The 20,324-nt window shown below is 29.1% G+C and overlaps 1 protein-coding gene across 2 annotated transcripts; it reads left to right on the top strand.

The window, feature by feature from the left end:
* The first annotated feature begins 841 nt into the window (after positions 1 to 841).
* PCID2 (PCI domain-containing protein 2) lies at positions 842 to 13,389 on the top strand. Of its 2 annotated transcripts, XM_011505559.1 has the most exons (5): positions 842 to 876; positions 2,986 to 3,027; positions 5,745 to 5,860; positions 7,412 to 7,893; positions 12,849 to 13,389. In XM_011505559.1, exons 1-5 carry the CDS (start codon positions 856 to 858, stop codon positions 13,361 to 13,363), a joined length of 1,176 nt encoding a protein of 391 aa, XP_011503861.1. In that variant the 5' UTR covers positions 842 to 855; the 3' UTR covers positions 13,364 to 13,389. The 2 variants fall into 2 exon arrangements, with proteins under 2 accessions (XP_011503861.1, XP_011503862.1); XM_011505560.1 differs by lacking the exons at positions 842 to 876; positions 2,986 to 3,027; positions 5,745 to 5,860 and adding an exon at positions 6,923 to 7,002.
* Positions 13,390 to 20,324: the final 6,935 nt, after the last annotated feature.

Here is a 20,324-nt window from a genome sequence, read left to right as displayed (position 1 = left end):
AATTATTAAAAGTAAAACATATATTTAAGAATATTACTTTTAAATTGTACTCTATAAAATAAATATATCATTAAAACAACTTATAAATTTTAAATATAATAAAACTAATAGTTTTTAAAATACAAAATTAATGTTTTTTATGATAAAATATATCGCTATTCTTAGTAATTATTGAAATATTCTGTTGAATTCAAAATTGAGTCATAAAATTCAGATGTCTATTATGCATACTGTAAAAAATGTTTAAACATTTATATTTAATTTATATGCGGTATCTACCATTGATACAATATAGATAGAGATGATACAGAAAAAATTATAAAGTATTTTATATTTATAAGTAAAAATCAATTTGCAGTTATTTATAATTGTAAGATTTTTGTTAATAAATTTAAAAATTATTTTTGAAAAATATATATTTGTTAATAAATTAAATTATTAAAAACAGTCATATATATATATTTTTTTTTATTCACACTATTAACGTAACTACTATTTTTATTTGTGATTATTATATTTTAGTTGTAATGTTTTATATATAATTGTTACAGATAAAACAATAAATTGTTAGAGCAATTAAATAGAACAATTACATTTATGTTTTTAAACATTATATAATCAATAATATTATAAATACATCTGTATAATTTGAATTTACTGACCACGTTATTCAGAGCCATATTTGCACATGGCCGTAAGAGTACATTGTTTGCACCCTATACTTCTGCTGTTATTAATCGATGGTTAAATTGTATAGAATCAATTTATAATTGAATAAAATTTTGAAGAGTATACAAATAATAATCTAATTATAAGTATTACTTATAATTACTCATAACTTGTCATTTAATTAGTATGGAGAATTACATTTTACAGGTGTGCGCAAATTCATACATCATTTACATAAAATTTACTCAAATTTTATTTAATTTCTTATATTTAAATGAATTCTTACAAAACAATCACTGAATGAATAATTATTTAAAACAAGGTCAAATTTAAACTAAAGAATATTCCATGTAAACTATTAATTGATAGGAAGATGAAACATTTTTATATTCTGTATACATTTTACATAAGTAAAGTCAACAGTTTAAATTAAAAAAAAAGGATTTTATTAAAATAAAATATAGAATTATTTTTTTAATAAATTAAAATGTTTTCATAATTTCAAATTTAAAAAAATATGTAACGTGGATTTTATTAATATATGTATAAGTTAATATATACCAATAAATATAAATACTATTAAATTAATATTATTAATATATGTAACTAAATTTGCTATAATGTTTTATAGGATGAATGAATAAAATGTAAATAGTTTTTTCAGAAGTTAAATACTTTTGGCTATTTTACCAGAAGATGTAATTTATAACCAATTATTATTTGTATTTATATAACGTACAGTATTGTGATACATAATGTATTGAACATAACAATGATTGTTTTGTTTGAATTTATATCTATAAAATTTCTAAACTATTAGTAACCTTTTATGAAGAACTGGAATTTATTAATTTTTGGTTTTTTAAATTTTTAAAGTTCAATGTACATTAAAAATACAAAAATTAAATTTGTTATTTTTATGCCATATATATAATAAAATCAATTTACTTTTTATTTTTTTTAATATTATTAAAAATTGTTATTAAGCTGAAATTCAAATTGATTTGTAAATATACATATAAATATGATTCATATTCACAGAAGTATTTATATATTACGATTTATCAATAAAAAACTAATTATAATAGTTCGTATAATTATAGTGTAGTTCAGTTTTATAATAAAATATTTAAAAATTTTTATTTTTTAATGATAATTATATAGTATATATTATCATAAATAATTTTGATATTAAAATATAAAAACAAATACTGCTTATGAGTGGTATTGGAAATACATTAATAAAATAAATCCTTTTTATTTGTAAATTGAACAACATAATATATTGTTCATAAACGTAAATTTACTGAATATTGAATAAGAATTTTGTAAATAAGCATATTAGTGTTCTGAAATATAATATTTTACAATTATATTTAATAACTTTACACTTATATTGATTATGTAAAGTCAGTTAATAATACTAAAAAATTAAAATCTAAAATACATTAAGTTTAATTGTAAATAAAATATGTTAAAATGAATGTAAAATAATTTTCAGAAACATATGCAAATTATAGTAAATGTTAATCCAATTTTCACACTTGCTGTTAAATCAATACAAAAATTGCATTTTTGTACAATAAATAATATGCTCATACAGTTGGATAATACAGTGCTTATAAATAGATGAATGTTTTGAGTCGTAAAATTTCATAGTATTTAAAATATATATAATACAGAAAACAATGACAGATATCTTTTAGCTACTAACAATTAAAATTTTATTTGTTTTAGAATTAAAACCATTAATAATAATCAGCACAAAGAAAGTGCTTATACCTAAAAATTTATCAGTGATCTAATGTAGTTTAAAAAATGCGGTTATTTTTTTGATGAAATTATAGAAACAGATCAGCCATCATTAATAAGAATAGGGAGCTTAATAATAACATTCTTTGCAATTAAATGTAGTAAAAACAAAATAACAATTTCTTTTAATTCTTGCATTTGGTTTTACTAGAACAAGGAAATTCTATAATATGTGTTACATCACAAATATTGATCAATATGGATTTTTTTGATATTTGTAAAGAAAATACAATTTTTTAATTATTAAATTATATAAGAAAATTGTAATAAAATTTAAAATAAATACTATTTACTCCATTCTTTTGAATTGAAGATTTAAATTAGAACTAGTATATTATATCATTGTGAATTATCTTTCAAAATAGATTTAATTTACTTGTAGAAAGACTAATTTTCAATTTAATTTTTTTTTATTATCATTTATATTAAGAAATTTCTTTGATAACATGATTTAATTTATATTTATAGTAAGACAATACACGCTGATATATTATTTATTTTCAGCTTCGAAGAAGTTGGTCACATCAAGATGGTAATTCTTTAGCTGTAAGTATTTTTTTCAAATTTAATTAAACATTTTACACTTTTAACACAATTTTTTAATTTACCATTAATTATTATGAATTATTATTATCAATTATTATTAATTGATAATAATAATCAATATTAATTTATAAATCTTACCACTAATGATATAATATATTTAAAATATATCTGTTTAATAAAATTGCCAGAAGAATTAGGAAATTTAAAAATTGCTTAGAATGCTTAATGTAAGTAATTCCTCCATCAATACTATTATAATCAAAATTTCAAGCCTGAGGAGTTGTGAGTTTCCTTTATTGTTACTGTCTGGGATCAGACTAAAAACCTCCTTATAGTGGTGGGTGGAGGCTTGCTGGCAAGTGGAAAGGGTAAAGCAATTATTCAATACTGCCTTTAATGTTTATAGTCTTTCCTTTTAGTATATATAATAAATGATGAATAGTTAATAATCTATGAATATCGGAATGAGTGTATGATAGAATGAATAGATCAGTGTTTCTTCATTAATATTGGTGGCGATAAGTCTGTACGTGTATTCTTGATAACCTGGAATGTGATTACCCTTCTTCCTTCGGGTTGAGTAGTTGTAGTGGGGGACTCGTGGCGGTTTCGGGCAGCAAGTTAGTGCCGTCTTGGCCGCCGGCGAGGAGTGAGCTGTAGTGAACAGAGTGGTGGGAGAACGTCCATGTGAGGTCACAGCTTGAGTCCGTGAGCTCAAAGGTAGTGGTGGGATTGGTGCACGCTCATGTGCTCGATGTGGGTGTAAACCGCGGTGTACAGGTGAGATGTAAGAACGAGCGTCTGGTCGTATCTTACATGAGCTGGCGGGAACCCCGGTGTAAGGGTAAGATGTAAAAACGAGCGTCGGTGTTACTTACATGCGGACGTAAACCGCGTGTATAGATTGGCGTTTCTGTCGTGATGGCTGCTTGTTAACTAGTAAGAAGTAGTAAGGAACGAGCGTCTGCGTTGCTTACGGAGGCGTGGGTGCCAGTATAGTTGTGGCAGCGCTATTAGTTCCTTAGGATGCTTGATGCTTGCCATGGCCTCCCAATGGCGATTGCAGGGTTGGATAGCGAGCCCGATGTGAAGAGTGCATGATTGGTACTAGCAAGAAGCAATCGCGACACGTGCAGTTCCTTACATATTCTTGTACGAACTGGCTGCGCCGATAGCGCATCGGTGGCTGTTACTATGCCGCTATTTATCGTGACATCAATAGGGCATAGCCTTGTAGGGTTCATTTGTTATTACTTCTCGGAATTATAGTCGTATATTAGAGTTTTTCGGCTAGAAGCATGCTTTGAGTCCGTTGGCCAATGTTTACAAAACAATGTTTCGCGTGCTCATACCTCTCCCACTTTGTATTCCGCATAAAACTGCTGTAATCCGTAACAGTTACGTATTATGAATGTATTCTTCCTTTGTTGTAAAATGAATAAATGCTATCTTAGCATACATTAAATTGTTGATGTTTGTGTTATACTTTGGTGCCGTGCCTATGATACGTCGGTCTTATCTGTAATATGTTTCAATAGTAGTATGCTTTGTGCCGCGCCTATGATACGTTGGTCTTAGTAGTATGGTTTATGCCGAGCCTTTATTACATCGGTCTTATATATGAGGTATGGTTGATGCCGAGCCTATGATACGTAGGTCTTATCTATAATGTGTTTTAATAGTGATATAATTAATGCCGAGCCTATGTTACATCGGTCTTGTCTTATGTATGAGTTGCTTCAATATATTTTATGTTTCACTATTGTTTTATAGTCACTAATACGTAATTAATAATTTTAGAATAAATGTCACTATTTCTTTGTAGATTATTATTTAAATGATTATTAATTATTTATTATTAAACTGTGGTTTCTGTAGATGTGGTAGAAAATATATAGTGCGTATTATAATGATTGTGTAATATGAATAGACTGAAGCAAACTGACTGCTACGCGTGAAGCGCAGCCCTTAAATATTATCGCACTAATTCTCCAAAGCTGATGTTTGTTACCATGACAATATTGGTCGTGACGTCATCATGACATAGCCTGGAACGTTCGTTGCTAGTATTTTATTTAAATAACTGAATTGCGCTTTCATACCTTTCCCACCTTTGACTTTCAATTTTTTGTCCGTACCAAAAATGATACGGTTAATGTTATATATATAATATAAAAATATTTAAAGACCCTTTTACCAACTTTTATATAAAAACAGAATTTATACATTCGAAAATTAAATTTCATCCCTATATAACTAACAGATGATATTTATTTTAATTTAAAAAAAGATGAAGATTATTTTAATTTATCTTAATTTAATATTCTGTAAATCTATCGTAAAAACGTGGCTTCAAATTTCGTTCAATAATTATATATACATTTTGAAATTCTTTAAAACATCTTTAAAACATTTAAAATTCTTTTATTCAAAAATTAATTTCTATTATTTTAAATGACATTTTATTTTCTACTTTAATTTTTAATTTTATTATTTTTCATTTTATTATTAATTGCTACTCATTTATTAATAAATTATTTAGTTATAGGTATATATGTTCAGAAATATTGTTTTACGTTTTCTGTAGTTTATTTTGTCTGACTCATAAAATACTAAATTTAACATACTTTTTATTGATTGAAGCAAAGAAAAAAACAATTCTTATTAGGACTTAGGTATTATTAAATTAATTTTAATAATTTATATTTTATTTTCAGAATTTACTATCTCTAAGACAGAATATTCAACTTCATGCAACTTCAGAAACTTATATGACTCATGTAATCGAAGTTTTACCTTCACCATTTGATGATCTTGTTTTATATCACTTAAAGTAAGTTCCTTAATTAATCAGTGTATATGTAATATAATAATGTAATGCATTCAATTAATAGATTTATTGGTTAATTATTGCAAATTATAATTTTATGGGTTTGAGATTATTCTATAAGTTGATATATATTAATGTACTGCTTAGATTTATACAAATGAATGAGGCTTTCTATTATACAGGCTGATTAAAGGGCTTCCTTTACAATAGTTTTCTTCCAGCAGTTGTGAATGCAATTAAAATTAATCATGTTATGTATTTTCATTTATTATTGTTTGTAGATCAATATTTTGAACAACAAATAATTTTCACTTCATCTTTCATTCTATTAGAATGAAAAATAATGATGTTCAATGATTTTTCTTTCTTTTAATATTAATAATAATAATTAGGACAATAATTCATTATTATTAAATTTTTTTAAAGTTGACATAACTCTTTAAATAATAATTTGCTTCCCTTATTTAATAGTCACTCTGTATAATCAGCATTGCATATATAATATCAGCTCACTTTTTTATTTTTGTTTCTTTAAGCAATAAAATAAAAGTACTAGAAAACATTAGATTTTATATTTTTATACTGTAATTTAATGAAAAATATTTCATACTTCAATAATTTGGATTTAGTTGATTTCTGTTATTAGATATATATTAATAGAATCTTTTTAATTTCAACCATTAAGATTTTATTTAATGAATACAAACTTTTTCTTAGAATTTTTTTCTTTCTCACTTTATTATCTGCCACATTTACTTTCGTTGTTTCAGCTACTTAAGAATATTTTTCTAACACATTAATAGGAACAAAAATGATTTAAAGAGATTCTAAAATAAAAGTTTAATTTGAAATTATATAATATAATTATTTATTGTTATGATTATATAATGCAATAGAGCACATAGATCTATATACAGAAAGGACGTATAGCTATAAGTTACTATTGTTGGAGGAAAAGAGAGAATGCATAACATAGACCATTACTACAGAACGAGACACATGGATATTTTATGTATATATGTATATATATACTATGTACTATATATGTGTATATATATATATATATATATGAAAAAACTTAAAGAGTTTAAGGGGAAAAGGTGAGCTGCAAATGGGAATAGAAAAGGTCGAGTGAATAAATAAATGTAAGTGGTCGAAAAATAGATGTGTGGGAAATTGCTAAAGTATTAGTAGAGCGGAAAATATAAAACGTTATAGTGAAAAAAAGAAGATAAAGAATTAGAATAATGTTATTTATAGAAAAAAAATACAATACAATATATTTTGTTGCATGTAATTTTAGTAAAATTGTGTAGAAATCGATTATTGTGTTACATTTGATAATCGACAAATAATATATGACATCCATTTTATGCATTTGGATTAATAAATCGATAAATATTAAATGTGATTAGTTTTACAGGTAATTGAATTTAAATTAAACAATCGTGTTTACATTAGTCTGAAGTACAACATAATAATTTAATTTTTAGTAAATATTCTAATATTTAAATTTTTTTTATAATTACCGTGTATTTTTATTTTTTTGTGTAGAACATTATTTTCATTGAATGAAGATGATGCTTTAATAGCATATATGAGTCATAGTTCCGCTGTTCAAGTGTTAATAAAAATATTACAAATTCAAAAAGAAGAAAATTGGATGCTTCCAGTTATGAATATGATGTGTCTAGAATTAAGATTGCTGGCAGTAAAAACAGAAACATCTAAAAAAATAAGAAATGGAAAACCAGGTGAAAATTTAGAAAAATGTGCCGAATGTTTGATGAGTTGTTTTAGAATCTGCGCCGCTGACAATAGAAGCTCTGAAGATGATACAAAAAGATGGGGAATGTTATCGCTTGTCAATCAACTTTTAAAAGTTTATTTTAGAATAAATAAGTTACATCTCTGTAAGCCTCTTATACGAGCAATAGAGTCTTCAATATATAAAGATCATTTTTCGCTTGCTCAACAAATAACTTATAGGTTTTTTGTTGGGCGAAAGGCTATGTTTGACAGTAATTATAAAGCTGGTAAGTTTTTATTGTTCATAATTCTTATATCATAATATCTGAAATTTTACCAAATATATACAACAAAAAATAGTCCATTATTTAGAATTTACAAAAATATATATTGATAATGCACATTTTACAGTAGTACATATGAAATACCTTGGACTTGAAACTCATGTAAACTGTCAAAATATAAGTTTTTTGACACATTTTATATTTTATTCTCAGTTACTCTAATTAATATAATAATTAGTATTTTTAAATAGCATAACTTTCAGTGATGAAGAATCTCTCTCGTAGTCAATGATCTGCGTATAGTACTATTATCCTTATGACTGGTAGTATTTGATGTATGCAATGATTTCCACTTATCCGGCTCGAAGGACCAAAATGTCTGAGATCAGACTAAAAACGCTTCCCTGAGATGGTGAAGGGAGGCTTGCTGGCAAGTGGAATGGACAATGCAATAATTCAATACTGCCTTTATCTGAGTTGACTTTCCCTTTTATTGAATATAATAAATAATGAATAGTTAATAATCTATGAATATCGAATGAGTGTATGTGTTCGGGATTGAAGCAGTCCCATGAATTTCAAACAAAAGAAAGGTCATATACGCAGTCCGGCGTACCGCATGTGCGCCTAGACTGACCGCGCGTGCAGCAAGGCTGACCACCACGTGCGCCTAGGCTGATCCGCACGTGCGGACCGAGGCGGGTACTCGAGCAAAATGTTTACTAGCAAAACTCGGCAAGTCCGAGCAAGTTTACGATTTGAAATATAATTTACTGCCAGCACTCGCAAAAAAGGGACGCCTGCGAAACTTCTAGAAGCTTCGTTTTCACACACCAAAGGAAAATTTCTGGAAGGGACGCGCATCGACACTGTTGCCGGCGCTGAAGACGCCGCATGCACATTTAAACGCAACGCGCCATGAGGCGACGCTCATTCGTAAAATCACTTCGCTCTCAATCAAGCGTAACTGCCGGTCAGTGCATAGTATACTGTAAAGACGCCGCGTGGCCATATTTTCTGCAGCATAGTAAAGAGTACCCCCGTGCATAGAAAAGACAATCGGCAGTTTTTAATAAGTGATTACAGTGAAGCCAATGAAATTGTAATCAAGGGGAACATTACCTACACAGCATCGAATACATCCAGCCTGCAGTTCACCAGGTACATATCTTTATATTAATAAATAAACAAGCCACATCTCGCGCTATAGTCGATTGGGCACACTTACGCTCTCTCGAACTGATCCCTCGACAACGTACAGGCCCGCTAGCACAACCTGGGCACACTTACGCTCTCTCGAACTAACCCTCGACATCGTACAGGCCCTGAACAGCTGACTCAAGAGTCACTGTGGTTCACACACATTGGTTACACAAGACTAATAGACTCTATAAATACAGATTATTAAATCCTTCACGAATTAGAAATCTTACCTTTAATTGTTTTTACCTGTGACTAGATTCTACTACTGTCCCTTTACATAATTAAAGACAATTGATTATATAATAAATTACATTAAAGATCTGACACCACATCAAGTATAGCTATTCATCAATCAAGCATACTTGATTCTACACCATCATCCCATGCTGCCTCGCAAGCATGATTGACTGACGACATCAGAATAACCTCAAAGCAACACAGTAATATCCATAGAAGCCTTCATAGCATAAGAATTACAAGAACACATCATTTGAATAATCCAACAGAATTATTTGTCTCTACACAACAGTGCAATATTGTAATAATTGTTTTATAATCATTAATCTTGTTTTAATAAATATATTATATTTTTCAGCCTTGTCTGTTATTGATTTCCTTTAAAATTATCCTGCGGAGAGACTAATCCACTGAACTATTGAATTGGTAGTTCGAGCCATAAGCTAACCCCTTCAAAATCGAACAGTATGATTGAATAAATAGGTGAGAGTTTCTTCAGGTAATGTGAGTGATGATAATCTTATAAATGTATTCTTGTGGTATCGAGCGTGATTGACGCCACCGATTGCCGCTACCGATACGCTGGAGAGATCTGGGTGGTGGCGTTGGTATGTAACGTCACTGGTGAGAAGAATTGATGCCGCCGTTGCCGCTACCGATGAGCTGGAGAGGCCTGTGTGGGGCGCTGGTGTATGACGTCACTGTTGTGGAGAATTGATGTCGCCGTTGCCGCTATCGATGAGCTATATAATCATTAATCTTGTTTTAATAAATATATTATATTTTTCAGCCTTGTCTGTTATTGATTTCCTTTAAAATTATCCTGCGGAGAGACTAATCCACTGAACTATTGAATTGGTAGTTCGAGCCATAAGCTAACCCCTTCAAAATCGAACAGTATGATTGAATAAATAGGTGAGAGTTTCTTCAGGTAATGTGAGTGATGATAATCTTATAAATGTATTCTTGTGGTATCGAGCGTGATTGACGCCACCGATTGCCGCTACCGATACGCTGGAGAGATCTGGGTGGTGGCGTTGGTATGTAACGTCACTGGTGAGAAGAATTGATGCTGCCGTTGCCGCTACCGATGAGCTGGAGAAGCTTGAGTGGTCGCTGGTGTATGAAGTCACTGATGAATGGCAATGATGCCGTGGCTTTGGTATTGCTGCTTACTTAGTTCACGGAGCCGTGTGTTAGTGATTCGTAAGAACGTGTGTAATAGCGTTGCTTACGTGTGTGGAGTCGATCACAGTTGTATTGATGGTACGTAAGGACGTCTGTAATAGCGTAGCTTACGTGTGTGGAAATAGATCGTTGTGTGTTGGATGTGACCTCTATATAAGTGCTATTTGACTTGTAAGAAAGCGATTTGTGTGAATTGAAGGCGATCTCTGTGTAAATGGCGTTGACTTGTAGAACAATAATTTGATCTTGATGATTGCTTGATTGAACTAGTAAGAGGACGTGACCGTCGTGTGCAGCTCCTTAAATATTCTCGTATAAACATGTTGCGTTGAAATTGCATAGGTGACAGATATTTGCCTACTATATTATTCTATAAAGATGAATTTATTAATATGCATATATATTCAAAAAGTTTATTATATACGAATTTTTAGATATAGAATTCGAATATATATGTATATATATATATATATATATATATATATATATTAGATTTTACTTTGTTTTTTTATTTTTTTAAATGTATATATTATCAACTTTTCATATTATAACCAATAAACAGAATTATACTACTGTATATTAGACACATGTGTTTATCGAATATTTATTCTGTTTTTATTATAAATTGAACTTATTAAAATTTATCTTCTTAAGAATAGATAATTTTATTATTTATTTTATAATTCAATTTTTTTATTATTCTGTATAAAGATGTAAGAAAAGGCTGATCATAAGCCGTAGTATATATTTAAATTATAATAAAAATGAAAAAGGTAGATAGATATTTTAAATAAAATACTCATTTACAGAGATATTAAATATAAAAGTGCTTCTTTATAAACAAAGTGTATAGTTTTTTAATCATATACATAATTCGTTTTCAACAGGATACAAAAAATACATTTCATTATAATTTGTTACAAATATTAATTTCACATACTATTGAAAAACGGGAAAGAAAAACTCAACCTCTATAAAATTTTTATGGAAGTCTTTTGTGATAGAATTATTTATAGATAGCAAAAGGAAGAGAGAAAGTCATAATGGGTGCTATAAAAGACAAGTTAGACTAACAAATTATCAGATAAATTACAATCCTAGTAAGTCATAATTACAGAAACAAATAATCACTTGCAACTCTATAAAAAAGGATAACTATCGATTCTATTATTTGATGTTGATTAATTCAATTAATTCGATCTATTTTATGTACAGTTTATAAAGGCTGAAAATACACAGGAAAGCTTTTAATCGATTTTATATACTGTTAAAAATTATTTTAAGAAAACTTCAGTTTACATTATATTATAATTGTTGAATGTAGATATCGGTGGACCTCCAAAAATTCTTTTGATAATTAAAATTGAAAATAAATATCTCATTCAAGAACTCTTAAATAATGCGATAAATCTTTTATAAAATCTTCATATATTATAAATTTGTTTGCAGATTGGAATTTCTAGTATGTAAATATATTTGTTTGATATTAATATAACAAAATAAAAATCTAATGACGTAAAATTATTTTTGATTAGTAATTAGAAAAGATAATAGGTAATACCACTGAAAGAAAATTATAAATACATTTAAATATATACGCTTATTTATAAAATTGGAATAAATTAGTCATAAATGCATAACGGAATTGTAGGATTAAATTAAGTTATTTTAATTATTAATATAAATTATGTATTTATTCATCTAAACAATTAAAAATATTTAGGGTTCAGATTAATTGGGATTAAAATTTGATATACAAATATATATTAACAATTCCATACAAAATCAAATTATTAAATTACAATATCATAAATATATTCTGAAATTATTAATAAATTAATAATTTACACTTATAATATTGATATTTCTACATTAAAACTTAGGTATATTGTTATTCGGTGTCGGTAAATGTATGGTTTCTCTGTATAATGAATATCTAATGAGTTTCAGTTATATTTTTCCGTATTTATATTATTTATTTATATTACTTATATCAAGTTTAATTAATAAAATATAGAAATTCATAAATTATTTATTTTGAGACTTTATTTTATGTGTATTTAAGTTTAGGTGTTAAGTTGATGTCATGAAATATGTATTTTACAATTATAAACTTTGAATAATTTTTTTCTTTAAGATTTTCTTTTTAAGTACGATTGCGTAGTCTCAATATTATAATCGTTTCTCTGTGTTCATGTGTGTGTGCATGTGTGTGCGTGTGCGCGCGCGCATGCACGCATGCATGAGCTTAAATGTATGCGAATTGGTGTGTATATTTCATATTTAAAGGTAAAATAATCGTCATTTTGAACATTCTTATTATTTTGCAGCTGACGAATATCTGACATATGCTTTTCAACATTGCCATAAAAAGTCTAAAAAAAATAAAAGATTGATTTTGATGTATCTAATTCCTGTAAAAATGTTACTTGGTTATATACCAAAACATAATTTGTTAAAAAAATATAATTTAATTGAATTTTGCGATTTGATTGAAGCCGTGAAGAAAGGCAATTTGCAAAATTTAGATATTGTAATGTGTAAACAAGAATCATTTTTAATTAATGCTGGAATATATTTAATTGTAGAAAAGTTAAAATTAATAGCTTACAGAAATTTATTTAAAAAAGTTTATTTAATTTTAAATACTCATCAAATAGACATTCAAAGCCTTTTATGCGCATTGAAGATATATGGAAGAAGTGAAATAAATATGGACGAAACTGAGTGCTTAGTAGCAAATTTAATTTTTGATGGAAAAATTAAAGGATATATTTCGCACCAACATAAGAAAGTAGTCATTTCTAAACAAAACCCATTTCCTAAATTGTCATCATTATTATGATTTTTAAAAAGAAAATTAATAGTTATATATAATTATATTGTATTGTAATAAATATTAAATTTTTTTAATTTTTATTTATAAATAAAAAGTGATGTAAAATTCTATACAGTTTATTGTTACTTTACTATTAGATTGAAAATCTTATAATATTTTTCATTCGTTATGATCATTATTATAAATTCATATTGTAAATATTCATAAAAAATAATAGAAAATGCAGGAGAAAGATATTCAAATATTTTAAATTATAATAATGAAATTAATTTATTGTATAAAATAATAATGGTATAAAAATACTCCATTATTTAAGGTAAAATCTTTTGATTGGAAGAAATAAATGGTATTATTTTTATAAATTTTCCACAATTAATAAAAAAAAGTGCCGTGTTTGCTCGTCTAAAAATAATATATAAAGAGATTATATAGAAACAGATTGTTCGGAATTGGAGCGTTTTATTCGAGGCCTTCGGTTCTCGGAATGTTTACATTTTCTCACATTGATTTCTTAATTATCCAAAAGCAGAATTCTCGAACGTTCTACGCGGCTGCTTAGCCTTTGCGTAGCAAAATCGATTGAATTATTGAATCTTCCAAGGTTTGCTTTCGCCGAATTCTCGAGTAGCCAAAAGCTTGGATTCTCGATCGTTTCTGATGGCTACTTAGCCTCGAACGATTACGTTACTTCCGCCAAATTCTCGATCGTTTCCGATTGTTGCTTAGCCTGGAACGATTATGTTTGCTTTCGCCGAATTCTCAACTAGCCGAAAGCTTGTTTCGAACTAAAGCTAGTTGCCGCGCCGATACTTAAGAAAACTCGCGACAAGACTCCACGTAGTTAACATAAAGTAGTCATAAAGAGCATAGTATCAGTTATTCCTCACAATCAGTCATTCGTGCTAGCCAGTCACCTACCCAGACGCCACGCTATCGCACGGAGTCTACACCAAGGAGAAAGTCACGCAACACACGCTCATTCAACGCAGCTATTGCAAGGAACACTCGTTCACTTATCCAGTGCACCAAGAGAACAATCCATCAAGGACTGACTGCCGTTCTATATAATAGTCGACTGCACAAAGCATGGTATCTGATCCTTCTACTCTCGAAGGTATATCATCTGTCTTTATTGCGAATAACTAGCACACAGATACTCCCATACTCCTGTTATGAGTAAGGTCGATTCTCCCTGCTAACTACCACTACCACCTTCTCATGCTCGCCTGATGAGCATGGTCGACTCTTCTTGCTGACCTTTACAATGTCAGCATAGAACCCAATAAGCTGTACTCCCCTTCAGAGAATATACAAAATCCATTGATGATTCCCATAACATCATCAACGACATCGCCACCATCATTAAGGAGCAACTACATCATTGTAATAGAACAATTCACTCTCTCCCACGAGCAGTGAACCTAGAACTACAATACTGTAATTATTAATAAAACAAAATAAACAATGTTTTAAAATTAAGCTACACACTGTACATATTTACAGCCCTTCCATATGTGTCCTTTCCTAAGCATCGTTACGGCGAGAGACTAATAAACTGAACTATTGAATTTGGCAATTCGAACCAGAAACTAAACTTTCGAACACATATAATAAATAAATAAAAAATGTCTGCATTCTAAACAAAGTTACTTGTATTAACTTACCGTTTCTATTTTTATTTTTCTCATCTCACGAAACAAAAATCTATAATATACACATTATAAATATTTTGAATATGTAAAATGTCTATAAACGTGTTTATAATTGTCAGCGTTTTGTTTTTAAGTATTTTGATACTCTATTATTTTTAATTAAAATACTAATTTCACTTTCATAATTTATGTTTGATATGTTCAATAACCTTTTCGTATTTTTACAAATGAATAAATCCAACATACTTCTAACGGCGTGCATGTTATATATTTATAATTACATTAAATATTAATATATATAACTAGTACAACTATAAATGGATTGAAGAAATAAACAAAATATTTAAAAAAAATGCAGATTATGTAACGTAAAACAATACAATAGAGATTTAGTAAAATTAAGAAGTTTTTTTATTTAACTGTTCTGAAAAAATGTAATAATATATATTGGTTATCAGTTTATAAATCTTTACAAATATTATTACTATCTTGGTTATAATAAATAACGATTAAGAAAGCCAGTTTCTAAATAAGAATAAACATAATTATCAAATATTAAAAATACTAGTATATTTGTTCGGGATTGGAGCAATATCCAAGTACTTTAAAATAGGAAAAGTATAAGCTTTCTGTTTGGAATTAACTATGAGAAACCACTAGATGTTATGTGGGAGAATGCGTAGGCAAGTGAAAGTGTTAATGCATTGATTCAATAGTTAACAGATGCGTTTATTATTGCTGTTTATTCTGTCTACTTTCCAAATACAGGGATGATTATTGCCGATTAAGTTATAGATGAACCTTTGTTACTCTTTGGTGATTGGAATATGGCGTTACGGTGCACTTCGGTTGGAGGTAAGAGGCTGTAAAGTTCCGGATCCTCGTGACGTAGTGTCTTTGATGGTAGATTACCCTGAAAAAAGGGAGATTGTAAAGCTCTCACCACTTCATAGAGTATTGCCATGCGGGGGAAACTGTGACTGCGTCGTGTTTTTAGGCACAAGCGGCTTCTATTAAAGGTTAGGCTCGACGCGGTATGTAACTGAAAGAACGATGCAGGCTTCTCGTGTCGCGCGGACTAAGATCTACATGGACTCGTACTATATGCTGGAGATACCGTGTGACCTTGAGGAATGAGAGTCGTAGACAATGCTGACGCTCTCTTGGAGTTGCGAAAATGATTGGTTAAGCTTTCTTCGGACTCAGCTGTTACGATGTTACTTCTTCCGTTGTGATTTTAGCGTGAGTGTTTGACTAAGACTTTCTTCGGACTCAGCTGAGGGGACTCCCCCCTTTCTTGGTGACTTCAACATGAGTGAGTGAGTGAGTGATGGAAAGACTGTTGAATAAATAACTGAAAAGACCGAGCAGACTGAGTCCTGAATATTGTGTTTGTCTTTTTTAAATAAGTCACTGACTCTGGTGTCCACTTGGGACCCCTTCCTTTTGTTTGGTTCAAATCAGAATGCGGCCTTTGGACAGCATGATTGACCATGCACGCGTCCTTTCCCACTTCCTTCGAAATTTAGGTTTGAAAACGCTAATATCAGAAAAGTGTCTTTGGGGGGGCGAGCGTCCGCTATTGGTCGTGTCGCCTTCTCTTGGACTTAGCGATATGGCGGGTCTCTTATACTAGCGTAATCGATTGGCTAGTGCGAGAGTCAACATTCGGCGTACTTGGGAATAATGTGCGCATTATTTCATGACGCTGAATGCACACATGTGCCGATTGCCCGATTCCGCATGTGCAGGGTTTTGAGTTGCAATGAATTTTTGGAAATGTTTTTCCACTCGTTAGTTAACGTACATCTGACACTCAAAATAAACAGTCAAAGTAAACAGACAGAAAACGTTCTGGCAAGTAAACAACAAGATCGTTTAACGCGATAAAAGACAATGAGCGCGATCGTGATGCGAAAATAAATAACATGACTATTCACGAACTTTTTCTAGATGTATTGACTTTATCGAGCCATCGACGACTGTGAGAGAGTTTTCGTCGAAGTTTTTTATGACACTCCAGTTGGATATTTAGATAAGCAAAATTTTTCAGAAGACTAACGACAATTTAACGATATTGTTTTGTTAGGTGTTTTATCGCATTGGAAAAGGTTCTTGCAATCTCGAACACCTTCTAATGCCTATATTTGTAAACATTGATTCTGCGAATTCTCGAATATTCTACGCCTTATTTTCGAGTGTCCTACAATATTTCCGTATAGCAGCGTCGATGGAAAATTCTCGAACATTCTAAAGCTGGTCCTTCTGGAATTCTTGAAATTTCTAGAGCCTACTTTCAACTTAAGACTTTCGGCATAGTAACACCTATACATTGTTGCCAGATAAGTAAACTGTCGCGCGAATACATAAGGAAAACACGTGACGAATCACTCACTCTCTCTCTCTCTCTTAGTGAAACCGAGTGAAGTCGCCATGACACGAATCACGGTCTGCCTTAGCAGGACCGCCATGGAATATTCGATGTATCTCAACAGAGCCACCACGGAACGACTAAGCCTTCTGTTTCGTACGCGTATTTAGCAGGCTTTTAGGCTCTCTGTAATTTTCTCAATCAATTAGTTGTTAATTATTACTTTACATAGCCACTAAACTCCGCCTTATACCAGTCAATCAGTTTTACAAAATATACGCACATAATTCAACCTGATTCTGCAATAATAAACTAATAAGCCAACAGTGAAGCCCTAATAATTTATAACCATTTAAGTGTGCCACAGTTAAGCAATCAAGAATGCTGATTGCATTACAAGAGTGAAAATTAAATAAGAAGTGGACCATCAACGTAGTCTTTACAGAATTAGGCAAGACAATGAATTTCTGTAAATTTAATTCAAGGAGAAACAATATATTGAAGGCGCAAGCTCGCCAGTCGTTACGGGCACTACACGAAGAAGTACTAGAGATTTACGACCTTTTACTTTCAGTGTAATCATTTACCAGAAGATTTACAACTTCCTACCCTTGTATGTAGTGCATGCCAACGCCACGTGGTAACTACCACCGAACTGAAAAATTTCATAAATTCTCAGCACCATCTTAGAATCATATTTATTGTGTAGTCTGTAAGTAAAGAGAAAAAATGTCAAGATATGCTATTGTGTTCATTATTGAATAAATGCGCCTTCCCCTTCCACTTGCCCGCAATCCTCCCACTGAACACCTGGGTGTTTTTTGTCTAATCCTAGACAATATTTATTTTAAAGATAAATTGTCGAAGTCCTATTGTTTAAGTCACTCAACTGGATAATTGTAAAAAAAGACCTAGTGTAATAAAATTACAAATAATACAGAAGATTATCAAAATTTCCAACTAATTCAAGCAATCAAGGAATTTATAAATTTTATTTATATGTCATCAATGTATTTGTAAATTAAATAATAATATATATTTAGTAATTAATGACGAAAAACTTCATTAAAAAGTATCAATCACAAGAAAGCCAAAATAAAAAATGCAACAAAAACTAAATAATATAAAAATTGCTATTAAGTCGAAGTTATAGTAATTGTTAAATATATACAAGCAAATCAACAATATTTTCACGATGATTTTTAAAACTGAGGAAAATTGAGCATAAAAATTAAATTATTAATTACAAATTAGTTCACTACTACACAAGTTAATGCGAGTAATGTAGGAATAGAAATACAAAATAAGAAGAAGCAAAGAAAATGCCAAACGTTTATTTTAAATGAAATTTTAATCAATTTCCATATATAAAAAGTATAATATTTTTGAAAAAGTGTTTAAAGTTAGAGAAAGAAGTGTATTAATACTAAAACGTATTGCTTTTTAAACAAATGTCCAAAAATCTGCAATTCTAAGTTTTCTAAAAAGCTGAACAATAGAAAAAAAACTAAAATCTTTTAATAAGGACCTTCAATTAAATTTTAGTTTATGTACAGATAAAAAATAAAAGCTTGATTACAGGATTTAGGGAACAATAAAAACCAGACCCAGAAAAAAATATCAAAGAGAATCTGATTACTTAACAGATTTGTAAGGAAAGCTTTCAAAATGAATGAAAAAATAAAACAACTAATTAAATAAATGTTACTTTCAATTTTTAAATTGCTCCTACTAAAGTTATTGAATAACAGATACTGCTAATATAAAATGTTTTGAAGACTATCTATTATACAGTGCCTGCAAATCAGCTTAATATAAAATTTAAATAAAAAGATAGTTTGAAAAACTGTAAAAGAACTAATTGAATTTGTCAAAGTATTACTCGTGATAATGTAAATTATCAGTAGAATGGTCGACAATGCAATTTATATTCAAGAAACAGTAAAAACAATATTATCAGAAGTTTCTTAGAATTTATAATAATGAAAATGATAATTAAAAACAAACTTGAACACAAGTAACTACAGAAAATAACCGACGTTCTAATAAGAGACTAAGTCTAAAATATAAGAAATATAATATACTGCTAGTTAAAGGGAATTATAGCTGTCGGCGCATACAATTATATTAAAAACAATACAGATTTAACGACGGAAATTTTTATTCATACAATTAACAAAACTTTTTCACAATTAAAGCAGTTTAGCCAAGTAATATTTGAATCTAGAATATGTAACTTTGATAATACTAAACAAAAAGAATGTTTATAGCTGCAAAATTAAAACAATATAGAAATTTAGTTACATTATTAAGAAACTTAATTTATCATAATATCAAACCTAATGAATCAGTGAAACTCGAGTTCAAAAGAACGGCGAATTAGATTGAATTAGTAAAAAAAAATTTGAAAATATTAGGAACAAATAAATAAAAAAGGTAAAAAATAGTGTTCAAACAACAGATGAAAAGGAATGAGAAATTTAGATTTTCCGATATTTCCTTATTGTCATTCACGTAATGAACGAAGCAGTTGAATATACACATTAAAGCATACTAATTTTATGCGTATATTTAAATTAAATTGAATGTAAAACCCAATTCTTGTAAAAATAAACAATCAAACAATGTAAAATAATATAAATCGAAAATAAGAATTTACAAATTTTTGTAATATTAATCGAATAAGAATCTAAATTTTTTACAAAAATTATAAATAAATATTGTGATTCAAATGTAAAAAAAAAATAATTTAAATATGTACAAAATTAGTATGCTTTAATGTGTATATTCAGCTGCTTAGTTCATTACGTGAATGACAATAAGGAAATATCGGAAAATCTAAATTCTAAAGTGGATATATTTTTTATTTAAGAGTCGAACTAAATTTTTCTTTTAACTATAACTTATATAGTTATAAGTAGATTTGTATGATGAATTGACTCTT

Source organism: Ceratosolen solmsi, unplaced genomic scaffold (genome assembly GCF_000503995.2).
Source record: "Ceratosolen solmsi marchali unplaced genomic scaffold, CerSol_1.0 scaffold69, whole genome shotgun sequence".
In the NCBI taxonomy this organism is placed as follows: Eukaryota; Metazoa; Arthropoda; class Insecta; order Hymenoptera; family Agaonidae; genus Ceratosolen; species Ceratosolen solmsi.
Note: the sequence above shows the minus strand (reverse complement) of the source record. Positions and strands in the feature narration are given on the sequence as shown.

Coding starts and splice junctions, on each gene's coding strand:
- PCID2 (XM_011505559.1), top strand. CDS start 856: ATGGAGAATTACATTTTACAG. Junction 5,861..7,411: donor CTTGTTTTATATCACTTAAA/GTAAGTTCCTTA, acceptor TTTTTTGTGTAG/AACATTATTTTCATTGAATG. Junction 7,894..12,848: donor TGACAGTAATTATAAAGCTG/GTAAGTTTTTAT, acceptor ATTATTTTGCAG/CTGACGAATATCTGACATAT.